The 27,286-nt window shown below is 29.4% G+C and overlaps 1 protein-coding gene across 4 annotated transcripts in view; it reads left to right on the top strand.

The window, feature by feature from the left end:
• Positions 1 to 25,232, top strand: part of hfp (Poly(U)-binding-splicing factor hfp) — a 50,720-nt gene extending 25,488 nt beyond the window's left edge. For 2 of the 4 annotated variants that reach the window (XM_067277880.1, XM_067277882.1), the window contains 11 exons: positions 5,266 to 5,324; positions 10,400 to 10,613; positions 12,483 to 12,610; positions 12,696 to 12,764; positions 12,837 to 12,939; positions 13,024 to 13,152; positions 13,441 to 13,473; positions 13,657 to 13,831; positions 19,825 to 20,177; positions 20,265 to 20,454; positions 24,849 to 25,232. In XM_067277880.1, the coding sequence (XP_067133981.1) occupies positions 5,266 to 5,324; positions 10,400 to 10,613; positions 12,483 to 12,610; positions 12,696 to 12,764; positions 12,837 to 12,939; positions 13,024 to 13,152; positions 13,441 to 13,473; positions 13,657 to 13,831; positions 19,825 to 20,177; positions 20,265 to 20,454; positions 24,849 to 24,958 (1,563 nt within the window). In that variant the 3' untranslated portion in view covers positions 24,959 to 25,232. Of the gene's footprint in view, positions 1 to 1,882; positions 1,986 to 2,400; positions 2,567 to 5,265; positions 5,325 to 10,399; positions 10,614 to 12,482; positions 12,611 to 12,695; positions 12,765 to 12,836; positions 12,940 to 13,023; positions 13,153 to 13,440; positions 13,474 to 13,656; positions 13,832 to 19,824; positions 20,178 to 20,264; positions 20,455 to 24,848 lie in introns of all 4 variants that reach the window. The other 2 variants (XM_067277883.1, XM_067277881.1) reach the window with 2 other exon arrangements.
• The last annotated feature ends 2,054 nt before the right edge of the window (positions 25,233 to 27,286 follow it).

Consider the following 27,286-nt stretch of genomic DNA (forward strand, 5'->3'; position numbering starts at 1 on the left):
ATGAAGAAAATAAAAATGAATGTTGGAAATTATAACATATCACTGTCTACAAATGTTCAGTTTAGAAATTTGACAATATACTGAATTCTTATTAGTTAAATGTAATTTACATGAATGTAAAAAGAAAATTGAAAAGAAGCAGATCATTAATATTAATAGTTAATTATTAAATATATAATTTAATTTAGTTGTTTATAAATTTTTATATAATTATTGTTAGCTGAAAACACTTTGAAATGGTGCACAAATTTATAAATCTTAATTCCTATTGGGACCTTGAATAAGTTCTCGCTGTTTTTTCGTAAAAATTAATGCTTTATTTTAAAAAAGTCATAAAAAACATGTCACTGAAAGTATTGTTCATTGCTAGCCACTACTTTCTCCCATCATTCTGGCAGCATTTGAATTCCACATCAGAAAAATGACGTCTTTTGAGGCTATCCAAGAATCGACCCAATTTTTGGCATCTTCATAAGAATGGAAGTGCTGCTTAGCCAGGCCATGTGCCATTGATCGGAACAAGTGATAATTGGAAGGGGCAATGTCTGGCGAATACGGCGGGTGGGGTAGGACTTCCCCTTTAAGTGTTTCCAAGTAGGTTTTCACCGGTTGTGCAACATGTGGCCAAGCATTGTCATGTTGCAAAATCACTTTGTCGTGTCTGCTCGTATAGTGGCCATTTTTCCTTCAGTACTTGGCTCAAACGCATCAACTGTAGTTGATAGCGATCTCCTGTGATGGTTTCATTCAGTTTGAGCAGCTCATAATAAACTACACCTAGTTGATTCCACCAAATGCAAAGCAGAAGCTTTGAACCATGGATATTCGGCTTTGCCGATGATGTTGATGCATGGCCAGGCTTACTCCACGATTTTCTACACTTAGGGTTATCATAGTGAATCCATTTTTCATCCCCAGTCATGATACGATGCAGAAAACCTTTCCTTTTCTGCCGTTGAAGCAGCTGTTCACATGTGAAAAGACACCGTTCGACGTCTCTCGGCTTCAACTCGTACGGCATCCAATGTCCCTGCTTTTGAATCATTTCTAATTCTTTCAAACGTTTCGAAACTGTTGTGTGATCAACTCCTAATGATTCTGCAAGTTTAGCTAGCGTCTGACATGAGTCTTCATAAAGTAATGCCTCCAATTCCTCGTCTTTAAACTTTTTCAATGCACCAGAACGTTTTTTATCATCAACATCAAAATCATTATTTTTGAAGCGTCTAAACCTATCTCTGCATGTTGTTTCCGACAGAGCATGGTCACCATAAGTCTCAACAAGGATTCTGTGCTTCAACTGCAGATTTTTTTTGAATAAAACAGTGCAATAAAATTTGCCGCAAATACTTTTTTTTTGGCACGAAATGCAACATGTTTAACACTATGAAAAAAAATGTTGTTTACACTTCAGCGAAATGACATATACTGATTTTCAAGGTCACTTATTGTACTTCCTTACAGATGCGTCACTATCTAAAAATACACGCGCACAGTTCTGGTAACGCCATCTGTTGGAAAACAGCAAGAACTTATTCAAGGTCTCAATAGTTAGAAAATAATAATAAATGCTTACAGATAGATATCTATGAATGCATATTGCATCACATTAATTTTTTAGTTTGATGTAAAAGTAAATTGTTTCATTCACTACAACTAATACATATAACTCTTTACAAATAAATTACAATGTAATAGTTATCACTGAGATATTATGCATACTTTTACAAAGTAATTTTGTATGTTTGAGTTACTTTAATTGAACTTCAAAGTATTATAGCAGGATGCTAATCAAAGATTATTTGGATCATCAAACCAGAAGTGCATCCAGGCATAGTGAGTACTTTTCATTAAATATTTTGTTTGGGTATTCTTCTTACAGACACTGCCAAGTGAGCTGGTGCTCTCCTTGTTGAAATATATCTTGATAGAAGGTTTAAACATTTTAACTCCAGAAGAATCCAATCTTCTTGATATCATATAAGGTAATTGTTTTGTATGGACTATTTGCTTCTGATCTGTTACTCCCTCAAAGGAAAAGTTATTTATTATACTGGTTTAAATTTCTTATTAAAATTAATAACAGAATGAAGCTATAAAATTCTACTGGGGAAGATATTAGTGAATTTTATGGTTTTATTTTGTCAGTTTAAAGAGATTATTTATATTTTTCTCTGAAGTTTAGTATTACATTTCATTTTTAATTTGTGACCCACCCATTTAAACTCTGAATTAAATCAGTTGAAATATGGCTGACTTAACATCCAATCCATTAAGAGTTATTTTTATTAAATTTTTTAAGTGACTGGTTATCCAATTAATCAGCCTTGAACTATTATTTCTGTTTTGAAAACAATGTTTCAAAATCTTTGTTTTCTTTTTTTTGTCTTGTATTTCTAGTTTGAAATCCTGTATATCATTTTGCCTGATGATGCTCGTTGCGGTCCGAAAAGCTTTGCTTAGTAAAGCGAATATGTTAAGCACTTAAGTTTTGCTTCTCTAGCTGTACTGCTGTACATCATTGTACTGCCACTCAGAATTTATCTGATGCATCTCAAATTTTCAGGTAGGTCAAATACAACTCACTTGCCTGATGGGATTACACCACTAATAACATAGTATGTATTTAAGGATCATTCTTCAACTTTGCATCTTAAAATTAGTCAAAATAATCAAATATCTCATCAGATATTTAATGTAAAACAAAAGATGTATGTTTAAAAAACACAATAGTATTACATTTATAGCAAAATTCAACTCTCTTCAAGTGGCTAAACAATATTTTTGAATCATCCTGTATAAATATCTAATATAGCTTTTTATTTCACTCAGAGAATATTTAAGTTAACAAATGTGAGTATGTATTCTGTAGAATTATTTATATTATTTGACAGTTCATAAGTAATCAAGTTTTTAAACTTTATGTATTATTATTAATCTTACATTGTCATATTTAATAATATAAAATAAAAGTAATAAATGGAAAGTTAAATAACATTTTATAATAGACAGACAAGTATGTGTTACTTAAATAAATTTTTAAATACTTTTTACTATTGGTTTATTATACTCAAACATTATGTAATTTCTACTTAATGAAAAAATTAATTATAATTAAGAGAAGTAATCTTTGTCAGATTTTAATTATAGAATTTAAGGTTTGTTAAGTATTTAGACCTTTTACCATTAAAAAGAAAAAATTTGTATTTCTTCTGACATTAATTATTTTTAATTAAAATTAAATTTCATAATAAAATATAAACACTTCAAAATTTAAAAATACAAAATGTCATGCCTGGCATAATGGTTTATTTAGAATGTTTACATTCTAAAAATAAGTGATATTAAACTTAACAAAATTCACAGGAACATTTCAAAGTGATCAGACATTTAAAGAATGTATGGTTTAATGATAAATAAATAGTAATTCCTGATTGGCAGTAAGATAAATTTTCAAAGCATGTAAATATTACAATGTTTGAGTTTTCTGTACAGCCATTTTTAATGTCCATTAGTTCAGTTGCATTAGCACAACATCCTGGCTGTCTCACTTCAGATCTCATCTCAGTGGATTTCTGTGTAAAGAATATAAGGATTCATCAAAGAGACGGTATTAATTGTATCGCTTAAATGATCTCAAGATCAGAATCAGGAATGCTATTATAGATGTTACAGTTCAGATAGTAACTAGAGTAATAACAAAAAATTGATTATTGATGGAACATATGCCTTACAATGGCAGGAAATCACATTGAAATTGTAATATGATTGCTAGTTATAGAATTTTTTGTTTTGATTAGTCACACTTAATGTACTGGATGAAATGGATCAGTACAACTTACATTTGAAATTGTAAAATTATTTTACGTTCACCCTATAGTTTCTCTAGAGACTTACTTCTCCAAGAAAATTCTATTAAATTTGATGATAAAAACTAAATAACAAAACATTGTCTTACCTTAAAATAACAATATTTATAGAAGTCAACTGTAGTGTAGTACAGTACATATGTTATAATCTTGTTCTGTCTTTAAAATAGTTTTTAAAGTTATTAAATCTAAATAATACATTCCTATGAAGAAAATCACAAAATAAAGTCATGTCAAATATTTTTGAAATCAGAATTATAAGTAAATATATAATAGCAATGATCTCAATCATACTGTAATTTAATGATTCAAAAACTTTACTGTTATGCAGTATTATGATTAATGAGGTTAATGGAGAGAAATATGGATTGTCAGTATGTTTTATATTGCAAATTTTTTTTTTATTTGTCTATATGTATTATTATTATATTCATAAGATTTGCTACAAAAGGTAAATTATAATCTTTGTTGAAAAGACATTGGTACTTAAAGGGTAAGATTGCTCATGAGTTATTCAAAGTGTAAAGTAAAATTTTACAGTAACAATATATGAATACAGTAGAGACTCGTTAATCGGAACGATTTTCAGTCGGACTGTGTCGTGCTGAATCGAACGTTTTTGATACTAAATTTACTTCTAAAGTATAATTTTCATGTTTTTATATTCTTCAATATATTTATTTTGTTTGTATAAAATAAAGAAATAATTTTTAACGATACGATAGCCTCGATTATTATTATAAAAATTTTCGTTAGGCTTAAAATCGACGAAAATTCAACATGAAGCGACACGCAACAGAGAAAAATTTGAACATCGCACAGGTTAATATATTTATTCGTACATAATCGGTAATCGGAACAAATCACTAATCTGAACAACCCCAGTCGCCAATTGATTTCGATTTTCGGTTCTCTACTGTATTATTAATCTCATTTGAGCATTTCGTTACTTATTTTTTTATATCCTATAAAACTGCCTTGGTGTTCAGCTTTTTCTGTTGTCTACAGTGTGATTATTAACATTTTTTTTTTTTTTTTTTTGTCATAGACTTAAACAATAACAAACCAGCCTTTAGAAGTTTATTCGTTGTTAGGTTGTCTTCTTATTCTTCCTTGAATTGGTGGCATTCTGTTTGAAAGTCAAAAAAAAAATTGTTCAGTTTAATAATTGTTTTTCAAATATATTTATCCAATTATAATAATAATCAACCTTACAGAATTACAGGTTTTGTTATTGTTGTCTAATTTGTATCTTTTATCTTTTTTCTTTCTCTTTTTTTGCACTGTAGCAACAGAAAACGCTGCAGAGACACCAGGCATTAGTTCTTATGTGCAGGTTAGTAGCAAGATGGGCTCGATGGCCTACGAGTACAAAGGTGTTTTTCTTACCTTGCAGCAAATGGCGAACCTGAGGAATCAAGTGCAGAGACAGCAAGCTTTGGCTCTGATGTGCAGGTCAGCTTGTGAAGTGATGGAATACATTTATGGTTATAGGATGAAAAACGGATTGTTCAGTCAAAATATGTACCCTTAGAGAAGTCGAGGCAGTGACGATGTGAAGTTACCCTCCACAAGAAGAAAAGATCTCTTACAAAATATTTGACTGAAATCCTTAATTATATTAAATTCCTACGGATTTTATTCTAAAAATTCTTGAGAGTTTGAAATAATATAGATTACTATTTTCATCAGCATTAGAAATAAATGAAAAAGTTTTGTTCCTTACGAGAATAGGGGAATTTATTAATTATATTCAAAAAATTATCATTACATTTTAATGCTTTCTTAAGTTTCATAACAAAGCACTGTAGCAAAATAATTTTTTTTTTTTGAGATGTGAAAATAATATCAAGATCAAAAACATTGAACAGTTTTATTTATTATTAATAGTACTGGCTATCATATACCAAAAATGATCAGGTATGAATGATCTCTTAAGTGCAAGAAAAAATATATTTTTTTGACAAATACAACATTTCAGGAATGTGAATATTTATTTTTAATATTTTTCAAATTTTTGTTTTGTGGGTGACATCAACTATAGTGACAAGAATAAAATAGGGAGTATAGCCTAATTTATAAAATTTTTCTCAGAATTAGATATACATTACTGTCAAATCTGATTCACACAACTGGCAAAATTGAGATGACAATTGGCATTTACAACCCTTTCCATCAGTTCTCTCTCTTGATCTTTATGATCAACAAAGCAATTGACAATCCTGTCACTCACTTTAATTATTGTTGATTGTTTGAAAATTGTGATATAATTATATTAATTATATCACAATTTTGTTGCTTTTGTATCAGTCCATAATTTGAAAATGAAGAAAATTTGAAAAATGATCATATTTTATTGTCAAGTAATGAAATTAATTAATAGTTAACTTTAAAATATACTGGTGTGTAGTAATAATGATTATAATTGAAAATAAGGAAATTTTGCTATAGTGGCTTTACATTTTCATTCAAATTTAAATTTATTTTCTCAAAATATTTGATACTCTGTTAATATAAAGAAACTTTATTGAAAAGCATTAAAGTAGTAAACAAATTCCAGAAACTGAAAATTATTTCAATCTCTTAAGATTTATGTAATGTCAATTTTAGAATATTTAATGAAAATTTTAAAATTAAGTACAATATTCAAAAATTCATCATTCAATGAGTAAATGTGGGAATATAGCTTAAAGGTTGTATAGTGCTTATAACTAGTTTTGTAATGCTAATAACAAGATTTTAATTGATTATAATCTTAGAAATAGTCGTTGCAGTAGCTTGACTTGTTTCATTTATTGCTTACAGTGTTTTATAATTACATTACAAAATTTCAAAAATATTTTCTTTAATCTGAGTAGTTTTTGAGTGTAGCTGTTTGTAAGAATTGAGTTGATATTCAGATTTCTTACATTCAATTTAAAACTGAATTCTCTTATTACAGGGTTTTCCAAAAAGAATGTTACCATTTTAAATTAGTGTTGTTACATTGATCATTGTCAGAGAATGTTGGATAATAATTAACATAACAATTTATATTAAAACATTTGAACTGTCCAAGTTTCACATTTGCTCATTACAATTTCTCAATGTGTACACCTTGTGTCATACAGCATACATTCAACTAGTGCTCAAATTCTTCCTATGCTCGCTACGGCATGTCACTCCACTCACAGCAGCCGCAACGATGAGCGATTCCACTTTCTAGTATAGGTTTTAGCCTTCACAAAACATAAAATATCTTCTCTGTTGTGAAGTTGCCATTTTTGTTTATGGCAATTCCTAGAACTACTAGTTATCAAGGCATTTGAATGTAGATGGGATTCAGATGGTTTCTCTATCAATTGTACTGTACATACTTCTTGGGTAATAATTAACATAATTACAGTAATTTAAAATTGTAGTATTTATTTTTGAAGACCCTGTATATTTAATTCTTGGTGCCATTAAAAGCATGATTAGAGATGATTTTTGTTGATATCTCTATATAATATTTTGCATGTAAAATATATTATCAAAATTTCTCAAACTTCTATGCTTTTCTGAACTTGCAAATTTAGTTTTGCATCTAAATCAGAAATCACACTATGCAGTCTCTTGTGGATAGCCATTTCAGAGATCTTTGTCACTAATTTCACATAACAAACACCTGACAGATGAAAAGTGAAATTTTTGTAAAAATTTGAGATTATTTTACAGGTTAAAAAAACTCACAAAAATATTTTAAATTTCAATTTTTGTATTGTCTGAAGTTGTAAAGATACTTTTAAGACATGCTGTGCTATTAAAATTTTATAATATTGAAAATTGAATGATTAAGAAAACATTTTGCATAGACCAGAAGTCTTGGAAAACACTTTGCCATAGCTGCATCAAGATGAATTTCAGTTGAATACTCCAAAATGGCAGGTATCGGTGATACTTAGTGGGTAGAAAGGTCTTCCATGAATTCCTTTGTGAAAATTTTCAGGGAAGCGGGAAATATATACATTTTATGTAATGGGTGATTTTTAAATTATACATTTTCTAATTCTGAAAACACTGTGCAGTCATAATTCAATAAAACATACGCCTTTTTTTTATAATGGTTTCAACAAGTTTTTTTGATACAGTTTATCATGTTCTTTGTGATACCCAGAATGGATAATTTTTAAAAAATTTCAAAATTTACATTATTTTAATTGCATGTGTCTGTTTATTCCACTTAAAATACATGTGCATTTATATCTTTCTATTGGCCTTTTATCCTTATGTCACATTTTGATTTTCCACTTGTTGAGACTTACCTGTACTGAGTTGGAAAAATGTTTTACAGATGGTTTCTTTCTTTGCATGGGCCTTTTCCTTCATGCAAATTTGAAAATGATTAATGGTGGTGTTATGCACATGTTCATTTCAAAAATTAATCACTACACTTTTTAACTAGTTATCAGCTTTTAATTTGTGATCCTTTCAACATAAAATCACAGATAACAAGCTATTACATGCTATATATATATAACATGTAATGTAATGTCTAAAATATATATGTATATATATATATATATTCATATTCTAGAAAAGTTTATTCATCTGTTCTCTTTGAATTTAAAATGTGTGAAGCTTATTAAACTGAGTTAGAATTGAAAAATTTCCATCCAAATAAATCTATAGAAAATGTTTTAATTAGAATACCTAATTGATTTTGTTTATTTGAAAATATCATTGAATAATGAATGAACAATTAGTATTTAAAGTGGAATTGCAATCTAATATTGGAAGAAAATGATTAAATTATTTAATTTTAGCATCTACAATTAAAATTAGAAGTAACAATATTAGATTGCAATATATTTATATTTTATAAAGAGTTTTATAGATGTAGCAGTTTTGTTTATAAAATTGAGATAGATCTGACAATGTCAAATGCACTAATTTTGAGACCTCTGTACTTAATTACCTAAAAGTTAGTTAAATATTGCTTGTGAAGTGTTTAAAGAAATATCAAAATATAATAAATTTGATAATGCTAGAAGCAATTAATATTGTTCTGGCAATTAACTGTCAACATAAAGTAGACAACAAATTTTAACAATTCCAAAATTATATCATTGCTACAATAACAAATTTGTTTCTGATGGTTAATAGAAAATTGACAGTTCAAGTGTCAAAATGGGTGTAATGGCATTCAATATTTACATTTAATAATATAGTGTAAATCAACTTATTAATATATTGCATCAAACTAAATTTTTAACAAAAATTCTTATTCTTTAATTGATAGTCTGTCCAAACTCTTTCCAGCTTCTCTAAATTTTATCCTTTTTTGCCATTAATGATACTAGATAGTGTATCCTATATGTCTAGAACCATAGGAATTATGTTGATCTTCATTTATTCTTAAACGTAAATCATGGTACTAAGTGAGCTGGAACAAATTTGAGTTATTTTGGTGGTGGGAAGTTGGCACGGAGTTTCTGACAAGTCTAACAGGCCGCATGAAGACTTCCATACACAGTTGGAGGAGGTTTGGATACAGCCTATTAAACTGTTTGGCAACTTCGTGCTGACTGCACATCCTCATCATTGAAATATCTTGAGTTTGTTTCTCCTTACTTGGCTATGTTTTACCTGTAAAACAGTAAATAAAGATCAATGTAACACTTATGGTTTCAGACTTACAGAATGCTCTATAATGAAAACTCTTTATGGGAAATGGACTTATTTATATTATAAACAATAAAGCAGAAATATAACAAAAATATTGTGAGTTGAGGAGTGTCAATGATTCTATCTCTGAGAAAAAATTGCATGAATAGTTTTGTGATTTTATAATTGCCAAAATGTCAGTCTGTGATAAAATTCTGAGTTTTATATGAATTTTATGCAAATATATTGAAACAAGGTTTACTTGTATATCTTTAATAAATTTAAAACTTATATGTAATTTTGTTTAGGATAACAGATTTCATTCAAAATAGCAATGGTTGTTAGATTAAATTAATTTGACAGGCAATTTAATTTTATTACTACTAAATTTCAGTACAGAGATAAATGTCATCAAAATTGAATTTTGAATTAATTAGTTTCTTTGTATAATAACAATTTGGATTTTTACAGAAGACAAATTATAGCATTTATGAGATTAAAGAAGAGGTAATTACAGTTCATACAAATTCAAACATATCAAATTTTCTTCTAAGTTGACAGCAAACAAGAGTGAAAATATAGGTTTTAAATTATGAAATTATCTGAAATGGGTCCAGTTTATTGCTAACAGTAATTTAGCAGTAACAGCTTTATCTGTATAATTTTTTAAATTTACTTTTTATTGTGTTCTTTATCCTCAGTTAGAAGAGAGTTTGTACAGACTATAAATTGATAAATTCAATTTTCTTCTTCTTCTTTTTTTTTTTTACTATTCTCATTTATAGTTTAAAAAGAATTTGCCATATTCTTTAGTTATAGATATTTTAGGCCTCAAAAATCAGAAGAAAATGCAGATATGTTGCTTAATAATTAACTTTGGCATTGGTTTTTTTTATTTACCACAGGGTGTATGTCGGAAGCATCAGTTTCGAACTGAAGGAAGACACTATCAGGCAAGCTTTCCTTCCATTCGGTCCAATAAAGTCCATCAATATGTCTTGGGATCCAGTGACGCAAAAGCATAAAGGTTTTGCATTCGTAGAGTATGAATTACCAGAAGCTGCACAGTTGGCACTAGATCAGATGAATGGAGTTATGATTGGTGGACGAAACATTAAGGTAATTTAAATTTGAGCCTTAAGTTTTAATCTGAATTCTGTCAGCCCTAAAGGTCTCTATACACTTCTGATATGTGAATCTGGTCTTGCCGTAAAAAATGAAATGTACTGTACTACCTGAATAAGTGCATCAAGCAAAGACTGATGTCCTGTATCTGGGAAAACTACATACATAGCATATATGACAAATGTGTATTTTAGGCAAGCAGATAAGTTGCTATTATGCCAAAAAGATATTGAATCACTTGAAGAAGTTTACCGTATTTACTCGCATATAGGATGAGGTGTGACTTTAAAGATCAAAATAAAGAAAATTAGATTTCTTAATACAATTCTAATTTTATTTTGTTTAATCAGAAGTAAAATATCAAACGCACATAAATGCACACATTGTCCCACCGTGCAATGGCGAGTGAGAACTGGAACATTTTGTTTTCTTGCTTTTGTTGTTACACTGTGATTAAAAAAAAAACATTAATAAAGATACCTTTATTCTAATGAAGGTTGTTGAAAATTTTTAAAAAGTTTAGGCCAGTCAGTAGTAAAAACTACTGACTGGTAACCTCATACCTTCAAATTTCATTTTTTAGTCATTTACCTATTCAAAATTCTTCTTCAAAATGAACAATAATTTTTCTTTTGAAGAACTGGCTAGATATATCTTGTTTATGGTGAAGCAAATTGTAATGGACAAGAAGCTGAATGCTTGTACAAAGAAAGGTATCCCAAGAAGCCATTGAGATCTGGCAAGAGTCATGGCCACTTGGGCAAATGTGCAAGCTATCTCAGGAATAAGGTCTATGAAACCATGAATTGACAGTGTAATCTCTGTGTTGAAGTATGATTGCCATTTTGAGCACCTGATGTAAATTTAAATAATTTGCTCTGTTGCCAAAATAGCTCATTCATATGGGTTTATTAAGAAAAAGTGATTGTTTTGCTGTCCTCTATAACTCCCCAAAGTTTGTCAGTATGTTTCTGAAACACCCTGTATATTTTCTAAGGTAACATTAAACGTTAGTCTTATTGTATTCAATAAAAAAAATCATATATGAAATCAGTTTAATTTTTAGTATTTGCTCATTAGAATAATTTAAGAATAACTTGTTTAGAAATAGATTTCCTTTTGCAAACTTATATAATTCTTTTATTGGATGAAATTTCATATAATTCAGAATAAATGTTCACATAATACTTGGGTTAAGTAAATTTTGCAAAATATAAATAGTAATGCAAAAGACAAGAACAAGAAAATTTTCATTGAAAAGTTTTACATTTTGCACAGGTTTTGTCATATGAAATAGAGTGAAATCTTTAAAAAAACATGTCTAGTTCTTTTAAGTTTGAGAACATCTTTTGTTTAGTAGAATTCATTACAAGTTGCATAATGACTCGCACAATATTTTTATCAAAGTAAGATATAATATAAGAGAAAAACAACACACACTCCTCTCCAGTTATAAAATGTGCAAAAGCTGAGCCATATGTATTTACTTAATCTTTCTAAAATTCATTATTTGGAATACATAAAAATCCTCTAAATGTTTTTTTTCGTGATAGTACAAGGAAGACTTCTAATTAGTACTTCAAATTATGTTTATCACATAAAATATGACCAATATGTAACTTAATTAAAAATTGATAGATCTATTAACTTATATTAATAATTATTTTTCAAACATTTTGGTTGTAATTGAATTTTTGTTCAGAAAACAGTTAAATACATCAGTTGCTAAATAATTTTGTTAATCAGAGATTATTATAAACTCTGATTTACATAAAATCTTATAGAAGAAACAAGTTTAAAATATATTTGAAATAACTATTAAACTGCTGTAAATTAAAAAAATTCACACACATTTTCGGATAGGTTGGAAGACCTAGTAATATGCCACAAGCTGCACCTATTATTGAGCAAATCATGGAAGAAGCAAAAACATATAATCGAATATATGTTGCATCAGTTCATCAAGATTTAACAGAACAAGACATTCAAAGGTAAAATTTGTAATTTGTTCATCATGAAATACCATCATTTTTAACATAAAATCTATATGTATTTTAAATTTACTGGTATTTTTAGTGTTTTTGAAGCTTTTGGTAGAATAAAAATGTGCAAACTAGCATCGGGTAGCATACCAGGGAAACATAAGTAAGTTGATCATTTAATTAATTTTATATTTTTTTTTCCATGATTTATGTTGTTATTTTCTTACTTTTATAGAGGATATGGGTTTATTGAATATGAAACTGCTCAAGCAGCTCAAGACGCAATTTCTTCAATGAATCTCTTTGATCTCGGCGGACAGTATTTGCGAGTTGGAAGAGTAAATATCATAATTTTAATATTTTAGATAAACATTAGTATAAATTAAACATTATGTATTGAAAATAATTATAATTAATTTCAGACAATTACTCCACCAAATGCATTGCAAACTCCAACAACTTCTAGTACAATGCCAACGGCCGCCGCCGTTGCTGCGGCTGCCGCAACTGCCAAAATTCAAGCTATGGATGCCGTAGCTAGCAATGCATTGGTATGTACAAATAATTATTTTGTAGAAAATTTTCAAACAATGCTTTATAAAATTATTTGAGTTTGAATTTATAAATTATTTGCAAAAAGAAAAAATATGCATTAAATTTAAATATTCTTTATTCTTTATTTAACATTATTCTTAATCAGAATTAAATTATCTTTTGAATGTTTAAAGCATGATGGCTGCTTTATCAATATATTTTTGTTCTTTACGACTTAAACACACAACAAATTAGTCATTTTTAAATTATATATTCGTAACAAAAATATGCATTGTTTATCACAGACTTTTGATGGTCAGCACTTCAGCATTTCTGAGGTTAGTGTCTGTATTTCTCTAACCAGCTAGACTCTTGCTTTTTCTGATTTTTCCCCCTAAAAGTTTCCTGCTGCAGTATTTTTACATACATACTTAATTTGCTTTTATCATTTAGCCATGTCGTTATTCTTAAATATATAATCAATATAACATTTTAAAGTTTCATATGATGCATTTCATCAGGTTCTCGGTCTCGGGGCTCCACCCGCAGCAGTCGCATCTCCCCCACACACTGGTCTGAGTCCTGTAATTCCGCCCCCAGGACTAGCTATTCCTACTATAGGACCTCCTGGACTTGTAAATCCTCCTATTTTACCTCAGCCAGTTTTAGCTGCTAATGCTCCTGGTATTATTACAGGTGAGTACATTTGTTATATATGAACTTATAATTTTAATGATATTTATACACAAATATAAAGATTGATAAAAATACTTATTTTCCATAAAATTTAATATTAGCAATGTTTAAACACTTTTTATTGTATATTAATTATTTTCATGTTAATATACAAATCATTAAACTATCAGTTAGTATAAAATGTAAAATAATTTTGAGAGAATTCGTATAATAAGTTCAATGCCAATTAAATCACTGTTCCTGCTATCAATTGCAATTTTAATATTTTGTGCAAATTTTAAAGAAATGGCAAAAACAAGTTGGAAGTTGGTGGGACAAGTGGCAAACACATATGGTGCTGCAGGAAAACTGCTTACATATATCAGAGTGGTGGCAGAAGGGGCCAAGAATGGTATTTCCTTGATACATTTGCTTTGGTATTGTAATTTGTTTGAAGATTGTGTGTACAATTGAAAAATCACAAATGAGCAAAATGGTTGTAAAAATTGATTAATGTATAGTTTCTGTAATTTAATCTATTTTTTTAATTGAACATTCTTTTGAATGAATTGCTATTTTTAATTTTTAAAAGATTGGTTTTTTAAAGTAAACTTTTTCATTAGTTAAAATAGTTAATTTGAGAAAGATATCTTTTTTGGAATTGCCAAGTTATTAAAAGTTTAAAATAAGATGTTTTATTACGTGCTTAAAAGTAATTTATTTTGTTATTAAATCACAATTGTGAAGTTATATGCCTTCAAAAAAGGATTAAAAAAAAGTTATTAATTAATTTATTATTTATCAATGAATTCATAACACAGGTCTGCAAGTAAAAAACTGCATAGGATTTTTATATATTTTCTTAAAGATTTCAACTGGGTAAAAACAAAAAAAGTACCAAAAAATTTCATCTCGTCAATTTTTTGTTACACTCAAGTTTTTGTTTATATTTAGCATAAAATTCCTAGTTAACTTAAAATTTAGTTTTTTTTTTTAAATGGCCTTAAAAGGAAGACTTCTCACATTAATTCTATCAATTATAGCTGGACTAGGCAATAAATAAAAGAAAATGTTAATAGTTGAAGAGAGTAGTGGTAGGGGACGTGGGTTAAGTAGTTTTAGCATTAGGAGGAAGGTCACATGATCGTGTAGAAACAGGTTAAAATTTGATAGTGAGTAATATTACTGGTGAGGTTGAGCATGCTTTGACATGTTATCTGGGTTATTAAGAATAAATATAAACAACCTGCTGTTGGATTGGATCATGTTTCAACAAGCTAAATAAGTGCAGTATCTTGCTGGCCATCTAATGCCACACTCGGTTTATATCCAGCATTGGAACGCTACTGTGCTTGTATTTTTATTTCTGAAATATGGCTCGCAGAGGTTGTGTAATTTCTCCCGACAGCTCCTGTTATGTTTGTGGTGAATACACAGTGAAAAGTCAACAAAGAAACATAAGTGAAGAAAGTTTATTTTGCATATTTCAAATTGAAACTTGGAGATCAAGGCAAAGCATGGGCTCTAAAGTGAAGAGCAGAGTGAAAGATTTCACCAGGATGTCCGTGATATCGAAAGACGTTACCAAGGAAAATGGGATGTCAATATGTTAGCCGACTACTGTTGGATGCTCAATCGAGAAACCAGAGAAGGAAATCGGAAATGTGTTCGGAGAAGCATCAAAGAGAAGAAGAAAAGGTTTCATAAGAAAAAAGAGTAGACCTAAAATTGTGTATAAATATCAGAAACAATTTTTGATTAGTTGTAAGAAAATTTAATATATTTAGTTCATTGTAATAAATAAGAGTTTTTATCAAAAATTTGTTTTTATTTTGTTAAAAACCTATACGTAATGGGATGTTAAGGAAGTCATTTTCAGAATCTTCGATCTTTAAAACACATAATTCAGCAAAAATATCTCATACAGCTGGAAAAATTTTTTTTTGCAGACCTGTGTAATCTGTTACCAAAGTATAAATTTATTATATTTGTCTTAAATATCCTGAATATATTGAAATATTAACATTTCTACAGTGGGTTAGTCGGATATGGAGCTACCACAATGTAGTGGAAGAACAAACATGGGAAATTTTTTAAGAATTTTTTCATGCATTTTTCTCGTTTCCATTTCAAAAAAAGTTTTTTTAAACAGTTATGTCTAGTAAAGAAAAACCTTTTTTTTTTATTGTCATATAATTCCTTTTTTATGGGAATTTTTTTTCGTGGTAATTTTTGGCTATATCCGCAAAGAAATTTTGCGGATATAGACGTCGTTCACCACTGCCACGTGATTGCCCTTGACAGATATATCTGTCGATCACTGCAGAGTGGTTAATAAACTGAATCAAAATTTAATTGGAAATTACCTTTTACGTTACCTCATCAAAAATTATTAAAATGAAAAATGATAAAAGATATTTGAAATTTTTTGCATTTTGTTTTCAATTATAGACCAGTTCATAAATAATTGTCCTCAAACACGAGGTGAATAAATAATGCAGAGTTCAAAGTTAAAATATTTCAAGGAGATTTCATGGTTGTTAGATTATTAAGAATACTAGCAGATGAGCCCAGTGTTGTTCAGGCAAAAACTAAAATTGCCAAAGATTAAGATTATTAGATATGTTATATTATATTATAGTTTTTGATTTATATAACTGCAAAATTTATCTTATGTAAGGGTTTATCACATTTAGTGACCAATCTAACACATTTAAAAAATTCTTTAAAACCATATAAAGAGTTTGGCTATTTCAGCCTACCAATGTCATGTTTATTGCGATACTTAGATGGTACGAAATGGCACAATTTCATTGGTCAAAGTAGACAGCCATTGAAAATATTTTCTCTAATCTTTAACTCTAAGAAACTGTACCATTCATATTCAAATATCAAATGGTAATCTGCCAACAAATCAAATTTTGCAAAAAAAAAAGGGGACCAAATTTTTAAACTTGCACCTCAAAAAAACTATTTAAATCATATTTTGTGCAGGTTGGTAACCTTGTATTGTGTAATTTTCTTATTTGAATGTCACCATACTACTGGGCTGATGGAAAGAAGGGACTGTTGCAGAAGGAGGTTGAAGTAAATTCAATCAAAAGTAGTCATTGACTTCTCCCAGAATGGTCAATGACTACTAATTAATACCAGTCTACTATTATTAATATTTGAAAAATGTTGGATAGGTTGTGATGGCCCCACATGTGATCAAAGATGCTAACCTTAACATCTGAAAGACTTCATATAATTTGTTTAAATAAAAAAAAAACTTGTAAAATTGCTAGAATAATTGCTTCTATGTGATGATAAAGTGTTTATATTTTTGCAACAGATTGTATAAACTATGTGGAAAGTATAGTATGTTCTTGTAAATATTATGTTTATAGAAAAAATATTATAATTAGTTTGGTTTATTTAATTATGGCAATGTGATACATGAGTGATCTGACAAGGAAATGCATCCCTGGAAGACTTAAGTGAAGCTGGTCCCTATTTTGTTGTTAGTAATGTGGAGAAAACCCAGAAAACTCTTCATTCTTAGCCATGCTTGAACTGACTACTGGTGTTTGGTGGTTTTGTTCACTTGGCTACTGGAGGGGCACTCATTTAAATTAAGAAAATACCATTTGGAAATGAAAAAACTCTAGTTGTTAGTTGTGGAAAATTAAATATTTAGACTTTAGGATTCCATGCAAGCAAGTGCTGTATGCTACCTGTTGCAGAAATGATATGGCGCATCCATTTTGCACTATATCATTATCACATTAATTAAGTAAATGTAATATATATTTTTTAAAAATTATATCCTTTTTTGTAAGAACTATATTTATTTTACTATTTTTACTATTTACTTAAATTTTTGCTAGTATATGATGATATGTGTAAAGCCAGAAAATTGAATGTAGATAGAAATTAATTGATGTTTTAGTGTAGGATGTAGTGTATGGCATTATCTAAGTTAAAAGATGTGAACATAACCAAGTTTCATAGCAATTGATTGAACAGTCTACAAGTGTATAGCAAACAAACAAACATTCTCATTTATATCATCAAGGAACCAACATAATACTTTTAAAATTTAAAAATATTTTAAATTTGACAATTGATATATTTTACTATGGGATTCTTTTTGAATGCCTATCTCTGGCATTTTGTGATGCTTTTCTCCATGATGCATTTTATAATTCACACAAACATATTAGTTTTAAATTATCTCTTAGAGTATTTTTTAAAATATAAATGTAAAAATTATATGCAACTATCAGCAAAAGAAGCAAGCATCTGTATTAATTGTCAGAACATTAAAATTAAAAGGATATATGGTAAAATTGTGATTTATCTGATTGATTTTAAGTGATTTAAAATAATATGGTTTTATAGAGGAAGAAAACAACCAAATTTTATTGCAGGTGTAAAAATGATTTCTCTAAATATGTTTGTAGGTTTTAAAAAATTTCTGGAACAAATTTACTTTTACAAATATATATATATATATATTTTTAGACTGCATACAGGATGAGTCAATTTCATTCGGTCTCTTCTCACATTATTGAGGTAATAACAATTCCACGATGAAGTCGACCTTCTATTGTAGGCTACATCCTGTATGTATAGTCTCAAGAATTTTTTTTCTTTTTTTTTTGTAAAAGCAAAAAATTTGTTCCGGCAAATTTTTAAAATGTATTTATTAATTTTATCATCATGCAACTGCTAGAGGACTATTTTAACTTTTTGCATTGGATGGCAGACGAGTAGCCTACAATAAAAGGTGCAGAATTGTTATTACCTCAACGACATGTGAAGGGACCAAATGAAATTGACTCATCCTGTATGTATAGTCTGCCCACATTACCAACGGTGTCCTCCTGAATTTATCGTCACTCTTTCACAACATCAAGGATTATCATCGCATCACATGACTGTCATAATGCCTAAGTTATCCCTAATTATTATAAGGAAATAATTTTTTTCCTTCTTTTCTATTACTAAATACACACTGTTCTTTTGATGTTACTTTAGTTTAATCCAAATGTATGCAAGTACTTTCAACTTTTTACAGATGTCATCTTCAGATGAAATAGAATGTACTGTATTTAGAATGAGAACAAAATTTTAAATTGGATATATGTTAATGAATTTTAAAAAGATGTTCTTAATTGAAATTTGCACTTTTGTGATGATTTTTGAACAAAATTTATAAAATTATTTTTTCCAATGTAAGTAAAAGCAATGTGATGTGAATAGGAAACAATGTACAAAATATAAAAAGAAAACATTAAAGAAAAATTGTAGAAAATATAACTTTATCATATTTTCTATGCTATGATTTAAAGTTTTGAAAAGTGACAGCCACAATTCAGGGCGTTCAAGCATAGATTTATTTCATGAGCTTAATGTTGTTATATAAAAATGTGTATTTATTAATTGTACTAATTTGGAACTGAGTGTGTTCATCAGTTTTATTCCCTGTTCTACAAAATAACTTGCAAATTTGGGGCATTATAGCAAAGAAAATAAAAACAGTTTATTATAAATACAACCTATAGGTTGCTTGTGTTTGTGAATGAAGTCTTCATTTTGCAAAATTTAAGAAAATTCCGTAGGGAACACTATATTAGCATTTTTAATTTTAATTAAATTTATTCCATTTCTTTAAACATGGAACACTTTTTATCTAAAGTTAAATACATTTATTATGACAATTATTGGTTTTTGCAAATATGTAGTCTATCTGTTTTCTTGAACATAAAAACAAAAAGTAATATTCACTATGGTAAACAATATATTTTTAAATTAAAGGAAACAAATTTCAATATGTTCTCTTGCTTCATATGCTTCAGTATAACAAATAGCAAATAAAATTGCAGTATTTTATGCTCTTCATCAATAAGAAATTCTCTTGTTATTGTGAGCTTTGTATTAATAATAAATTTTTAAAAATATTTCGTTATTATTATTATTAAGCTAATAAGATTAAAAAACCTTTAATTAATGAAAGTATCATTCAACAGGTGTAACGCCAGTTAGGCCTCCAGTTGCAATTCCGCCACCTGGTGTAGTTACAAACTTACCTGTGGCCACAACCACAGCTACTAATACAGGTTTGCCAACAGTGATACCCGAAATTGCACCTTTAACTCCCCCCACAGTCGTTACTCCAACTTCTTTAGATATAGTTACACCTACAGTAATGTCGTCACCTTTGGAGCAGCAGCCATCAACTGCTCAAAAACAGCAAGAAGAATTAGAAAAGAAATTAGTCGAAGAACAAGAACCACAGACTTTACAGCAACAAGAAAATATGATGATTAAGGGGTCTAATGCTCGTCATATGTTAATGCAAAAATTAATGAGGCGGAGTGAGGTAAAATTAAATATATATATACTTTTTATTTTTTTAATAAAATTTATATAGAAATCATAAATAGAGTTTTAATTTTATATGAATTAGTCTTGTGTCCTGATTTTGAGGAATATGGTTGGAATAGAAGACCTAGATGATGAACTAGAATCTGAAGTGACTGACGAATGTGGAAAGTATGGCATTGTCAACAGAGTCATCATCTATCAGGAGAGACAATCAGAAGATGATGATGCTGACATCATTGTTAAAATTTTTGTAGAATTCAGCTCGCCACATGGTAAAGTAGAAACTTTTATTTTTAGGTTTTAATAGGGTGTTCAGAATAACTTGATCAAAGCCCTTTCTTGCTTTAATAGCTTTTCATTGATAATTACTATTGATGTTCAATGTGAAAATAAATAAAAATATATATGTATACACATACACACACAATAACAATACAATACAATTTATATATATATATATATATATAGTTGATAAAAGGGAACAGAAACAAATCATTTTGTAATAAATGTTATCAGTTTTAAACTTTTTTAAAAAATCCTTTAAAATTTTCTGTTTTATAGCAGTCCTCTTTTCTTCACTGTAATAATCCACAGTCACCTCAGCATAATTTTTCATTAGCAGTCTGTCGTAGATGTGTCAGCCTGTTTCTTATTCATGGTTGTCCTCATTGTGATCCTGGTCAGACCCATAGTGAGCATGGAAAAAAGGCTAATGTGGGTTAATGTGGAACCTTAATTAATCAGGGTTCAACACTGTGGCCTATGCTTATTGTAATCACTTTGATATCTGCCTAAACTGATAACATTGAGGCCAGTATATAATGCTACAGTTAGTGGGATTTCATGTTTTATTGACTCTGGCACTAAAACAATTATGAAATGTAACATGAAGATTTATAAATTATTATTAACTTACATGTTTTGGGATGTGCTAATTTTGATAACATTAAACAATATCCACAATTACAGTAAGTGAATTTTCTGTAATTTTATAAACATTAGACAAATATCCTGAATTATATATGTCATTAAATTATTTTACAACTGACATTTATCACTATTGTAATATTTTATGTATTATGCAGTCAACTTTTATTTTTTGCTTAAACTTTAAATACTGTTTAGTCTTAAAACAAGAAGACGTACATAACAGGATAATCTGTAGACACTAGACTAAACTTTAGTCTTGAAGTGGGATGATGATAAATTATATACTAAATACCATAATTGACTATAAATGCCATACATTTATTCACTGATGTTAAATGCAGAATACAAGGAAGAACTCTGTAACACATGTAACAGATTCTTTTGACTTTTGAGCTTTGTATGGACTGCTTATATTGTGATGAATTTGCTTACAAAAATTTAGCAGTTAAAGTGCATGATTTAATCTTAGTTTTGTGACAATGCTGAAGGGCCCCCTATGCTTCGGCACCATGTGACTGGAGGGTCGATGTCATGTTGGCAATGACTAGTTTGTCAGGACTGGCACCACTGTGTTTTAAGGAACACGGAAACCTCAATGATCTTTTTGTTTGTTTTATGTGAACGGTCGTGTGTGTAGATGCTCGGATTCAGGATGGAGATAGCTTGAGAGACAGTGTATCCAGATAAAAAGAAAAGTTCACTCATTTCAAGACTACTGCATTTTTAAAAATTTACCAGTTTTATTGTATAGATTACTTACACGTATATACATATTCAAACTTACAGTATTGCAATAAACCACCATATTTACTCGCATATAAGACAAGGTTTTTAACCATTTTTCACTGCTTCAAAAACCTAGGTCGTCCTATACGTGTGAGCAAAAGATTCTTTTTGTTTTTGTATAATTTTTGTAAACTGTGTATTTGCATTTTTTACTGGATTTTCACCTTCTGGTGTTTAAAAACAAAAGTATTTTATCTGGGTCATTTGAATCATTCTTGTCTATTGTCAAGAGTAAAGATGAATAGCAATAGGAAAAGCAAACTTTTGAATTGAAAAATTACATGGAAGCCTGATATAAGTTTTAATTCATTCCCACATGAAAACAGATGATTGTTTAGAAATCAGAATTTGAAGAAACTCATAAGTGTAATCAACGAAGAATGAATTCAACTGTTAAGAATTGGCAAAAAAGGTTCCAATTGTCCAGCTTACATGAACAAATTGTGTTATCAATTTTACAGATTTTTGTGGGACAGTGTGTGCATTTACGTGCATTTGATATTTTACTTGTGATTAAACAAAATAAAATTAGAATTGTATTAATAAATCAAATTTTCTTTATTTTGATCTCTAAAGTCACACCTCGTCTTACATGTGAGATTGTCTTATATTTGAGTAAATTCGGTGTATCATTCCTAATTAAATCGGATTCCTAACTGAGAGAGAGAGAGTTTACAATCGAATGTGACGTAGATAGATACCTTATTGATGGTGGATACTTTGGTTCTGTAGATTTGTTAGATGGTCCTTTCCTGAAAATTTCACGGATGCCTTCTAAAGTAAGATGATATCCAATCCAATAATCCAAGCCATATCCAGACGGTGGAAGAACTGTCTGAAAAGGTTGGAACTTGTCCGACGCGACAGCAAACTCCAACTCTCTCGAGATGATCAACAAACACTCCTGTCGTTATTGATCTTGTTCTTTTATTTTGGGGGTCCCCCCTTGCTACTCTTGATCTTTTTTGGAAATTTTGGAGTCCCTGTCTAATAGCAATTTTGTTTTGTTAGATTCTTGGTGATACATCCAGATGTGTCACCAAGTCAAGGAAATAAGTCCTTGGGAAAAGATATAATCACATCCCCAACAATAAAGTTTTTGTTGGAAAGAATCTTAACAGATTTAATTTTTAAAAAAATTCTTTTTTTTTTATCCAAATATTTTTCATCAAGTCCAGGCTCTCACAGTTTCTGTTAACTTTTATTTATATTTACTTTGGTTTCATTAGCATCCTTTTCTGATCAGCTTTTTAAATATTTAATTTTACTATAGTAAATAGTCCAGGTAAATTTATTTTAGTTTTTCAGAAAACACTTGTAGAAAAACTGGAAACAAATATACAGTCAAACCTGTTTTTGTGTGGTCTTTTTCTGTGTGATTATTTTTTTTTGTGCAGTATATGAAAATTTCAATCAAATTGGAACATAATTGACTCCTGTAAAATTTTTAAAAACTCTATTGGTTGTTTTCTATGACATCAGCAGGTTTTTTCATTTTTTATTCAGTAAAATTTTTTTCTCATACATTTATTTTGGTCCCCTCTTATTTTAATAGCATAAAAACCATAAATATTATGTTATATTTAAACAGATGCGGTAAGTTAGCTTCCCTCCGGCTTTAGACTGCGGGTGTGAAATTTCACTCCTTGTTAAATGAAATAACACTTCCTGCAGCTATATTTATCAAATAAAATCATTATTTAACGATTATTTTTAACTTTTTAATGTTAGATTCGTATTTAAGTGGAAATAATTAATTAATATAAAAATTAAAATTCTTAGAGGATTTTTTCCCCATTAGGTGTTGCAGAAAAAGGCCCGAGGAGTTAAAAAAGCAATTTCTAGTTATTTCGTACGGTTTCGAGTTATTTTCTACGCGAGACTTTTTTTATGCGGTCCCTATTCACAGCATAAAAAAAATTATTTTTTTAATTGTGTTGCGAAAACTATTTTTTATAGCCACTTGTGAAGTTTCCTGCGATTTTTTTTTTTTTTTTTTTTTTTTTTTGCGGTCCCTATCCCCTGCACAAAAACAGGTTTGACTGTACTAATCACACTACACCTTACACACTTTTCTGGCACTAGTTTAATCAAAATGAGCAATTATTTATTGTGATATATTCACAATGTTGGGCTGCAGTTTTTAATTTATTTAATTTAAAATATATGCTCTTGACCACAAATTAGTAGTGACTTGCCCCTGTATATCATTCTTTTCCTTTGTTAAAGGAAAGGAATGATGTACAGGATCATGCCAGTCATCCATCTAACATCTTTGGGGGGAAAATGTTTGAATTGAAATAATGTGACTTCTGATTTGCATTGGAAGTTCATATACAGTTAACCAGGATGTCTTGCCCCTTATGGTTTCCCCTATATCTGATCTTGTCTTTCATCTATCTAACTCCATTCTCAAGATTAAGGAAAGACAGACAGATGACAGTGGGAATTTATAATCTACAATTGTTTAAAATTGCAGCCAAACAAATAGTTTTGATTCTGTTCAGGGATCGAAAACATTTGTTCTGATTAAACTAGTGCTGGAAAAGTTATAAGTTGTAGTGTGATTAGTATTATTTTATTTTTTCAATGTAGTCATTTATTATTTTAACTCAAGCTGTGACACAAATTTGTTTTTTAATTAAATGTGTTTATTTTGGTGTGCATATTCAAAAAGACTTACCACTCTTGACCCAAACTATTGCTCAGTAATGAAGGATCATGCAAATTTTGAGATATAGTTATAGTTCGTATTATAATAATTATAAGTTTTATTATGATTTTTTCAATGTATCCTAATTCCTTATTGTCCGTATTTATAACAGCTTAGCTTTAATTGTAGTAACGGTTTTATCAAGTTATTTTAAGCACTGCATAGATTTGAGCTTATTGACCAATATGATGGGGTCCAAATGTAACATGACATAAACTTCCCATTAATCATTTTCAGAATCTGCCAAAGCGAGAGACTCTCTAAACGGAAGATACTTTGGAGGAAGGATTGTAAAAGCAGAACTGTACGACCAGACACTATACGAGGCCAACGATCTGTCGGGCTGAAGGTTCCCCATTTTTAACCGCATCGATGTACATTTTGTGAATTAGATATGTCCGTCAACGTCGACCGTAATTTTGCCGAGAAGAAACCGTATACAACTTCCAGCAAAATGCCTAGAGAGAATGTAGTGTGAGGAATGTGTTCAGTGAAAATGTAAATTCTACTTGTTTCTTATCTTTTGTAATGTTCTCCGTTTTCGTTTCCCCCATTGTAAAGTTTTTTTCACACACCATATTTTACACATTCTTTTATTAATAAATTTATTCTCTAAGAAAATTCATCATAACACTTTTTTAAACTAAAGACTGGAATATGAGATGTCAATTTAGAAGAGAAATGAAAATTAGCCCTTTGTCACAGCAGATGGTTAATTTATCATAAAAATTTTAGATAGTACGTGACTACTTCGGGGAGTGAATAAATGACAAATCAACATTGAGTCAATTGCTCTGATTGTCAGTCTCAATTAAAAATTTGAAGATAAATTAAAGAAACTGACAAAAATTAGAAGGTATATATTAATACTTTAAAATAAATAAAGAATTAATTGTTTTATTTTAAAGAATTTTTTACTTGTTAACTGGAATATTTTCTATTGCTTCTTTATTTTTAAAATCTGTATACACCCGAATAATGAAAACTTTCAGTGAATACAGCCGTGTTAGAAACAATAATGAACAACAGTAAAAGTGCATTTGAAAACATTGTAGTGTTTATGGAAACACTCTAAACACTATCCATTTAACAAGATTATGGAATTCGTCATTGTATTGGGCAGTGTAAGATGTAAACGAGTGCAGACTCAGAAGGCCCCATTTATGGAACAAAATCCATATTGCATGCTACTGTATAATGACCAGTACTAATACTGGACCTCTGCAGGGCCCATTTTATACAGATTTACATAACAAGGCCTGTATTACATGGTACTTGATATTGTACTTGGTTGCCAGATTGATGTTTGAGTATCGTCGATTTATTCAAATGCGTCCAAGGCCTCTAAAAGTCCAAGGCTTTAGGCAAAAGCATTGATTAGTCGTTCCCTAAATGTTGAAATTGAGCATAAAGAATTAAGAACCAAAAATGTATTATTTCTAACAATTGTTTTCTATGCCCTTAACTCATTAGGAATCATTTAATTTAGATAGAATTTTTGCTTTTTGGTTGTTATGTTACATAAAGAATACAATGTTCTGTGTCTATGTTACCCTCTGGCTCTGGAGCTGGAAATCACCTTGCAAGTTCTAATCACTAGTTCTAGAGACAGGTGAAATTAATAGTTAACATATGCTTAATTTTTGGACACTAGATTATATAAGATCATATATACTGTATAATACAGAATAATTAGTGGTATTTTTATCATTGAAAATTTTAAAGAATTTTTGAAATAAAGAAAGATTTCAATTTAAATGGTGCACAGTTATGCATAAAAATTACATTTAATGTTTATGTAGTTTTCAAAATTAACAAAATGCATAGCTTGTGCTTTTATGGCATCAGCTGTATGTGCATTTGTTTTGATGATGGAAGAAATTTAATTATAAAACAAAAATACAAGGCAGCAGTAGTTACACTAAAATCATAAAATGTTACATTTGTGTCTAATAACCCGATTCTTGATTAATATTAAACGACGTGTCAGATTATATTATGACTACATTTAGTAATTAGATATACAGGGTGAGTTTTTTATCTTGACAATGAACTATCTTAATTGGATCTCATTATTTCAGAAAAAGGTTTAGACAAGTTGTAGGGTTTCGAAGGGCCAACCCAATTGGTGACCTCGAAGGTCAAGTCTGTTTTTTCAATGGAAATATATATTTTTGATCCCAGCAATGGAAAGAGTAGGAAAGTTTACAAACAGCCATGACCTCGAGTACCCCGAATTTGACCTCTGAAGATCATCTCAAACGCAATCAATTGAAGCGTGGCTCAACAAATGCATCAAAGTGGAAGGGCATCATTTTGAACATTTGTTATAAAATTTTTCCCCAAAACCAATATCTTAAGCAACGGTGAGAAGTAAAGTGACTCACCGAAAACAAGCACCCCGATAGTGAGAGGCAAGGAGACTCATTGAAAATAAGCACCTCAATGGAAACAGAGAAAACTACGTCCACGTCGTTACTCCCGAGTAGTGCTAAAAGTAGCGAATGCTTTTAAAGGTCAAAGTAATAAGGTCGAGAAAAAATTAAATTTTACCTCCCTGTCTATTCCAGTAATAAAAAGTATGGCTTCCCCATTAGGAAAAGCTTTTAATTTTTACATCAAGATTATCTGATTGTGAAATTTCCCACCCTTTCCATTGCCAGAGTCAAAAATAA

Source organism: Centruroides vittatus, unplaced genomic scaffold, assembly GCF_030686945.1.
Source record: "Centruroides vittatus isolate TY-2023 unplaced genomic scaffold, ASM3068694v2 contig_767, whole genome shotgun sequence".
NCBI classification, from domain to species: Eukaryota; Metazoa; Arthropoda; class Arachnida; order Scorpiones; family Buthidae; genus Centruroides; species Centruroides vittatus.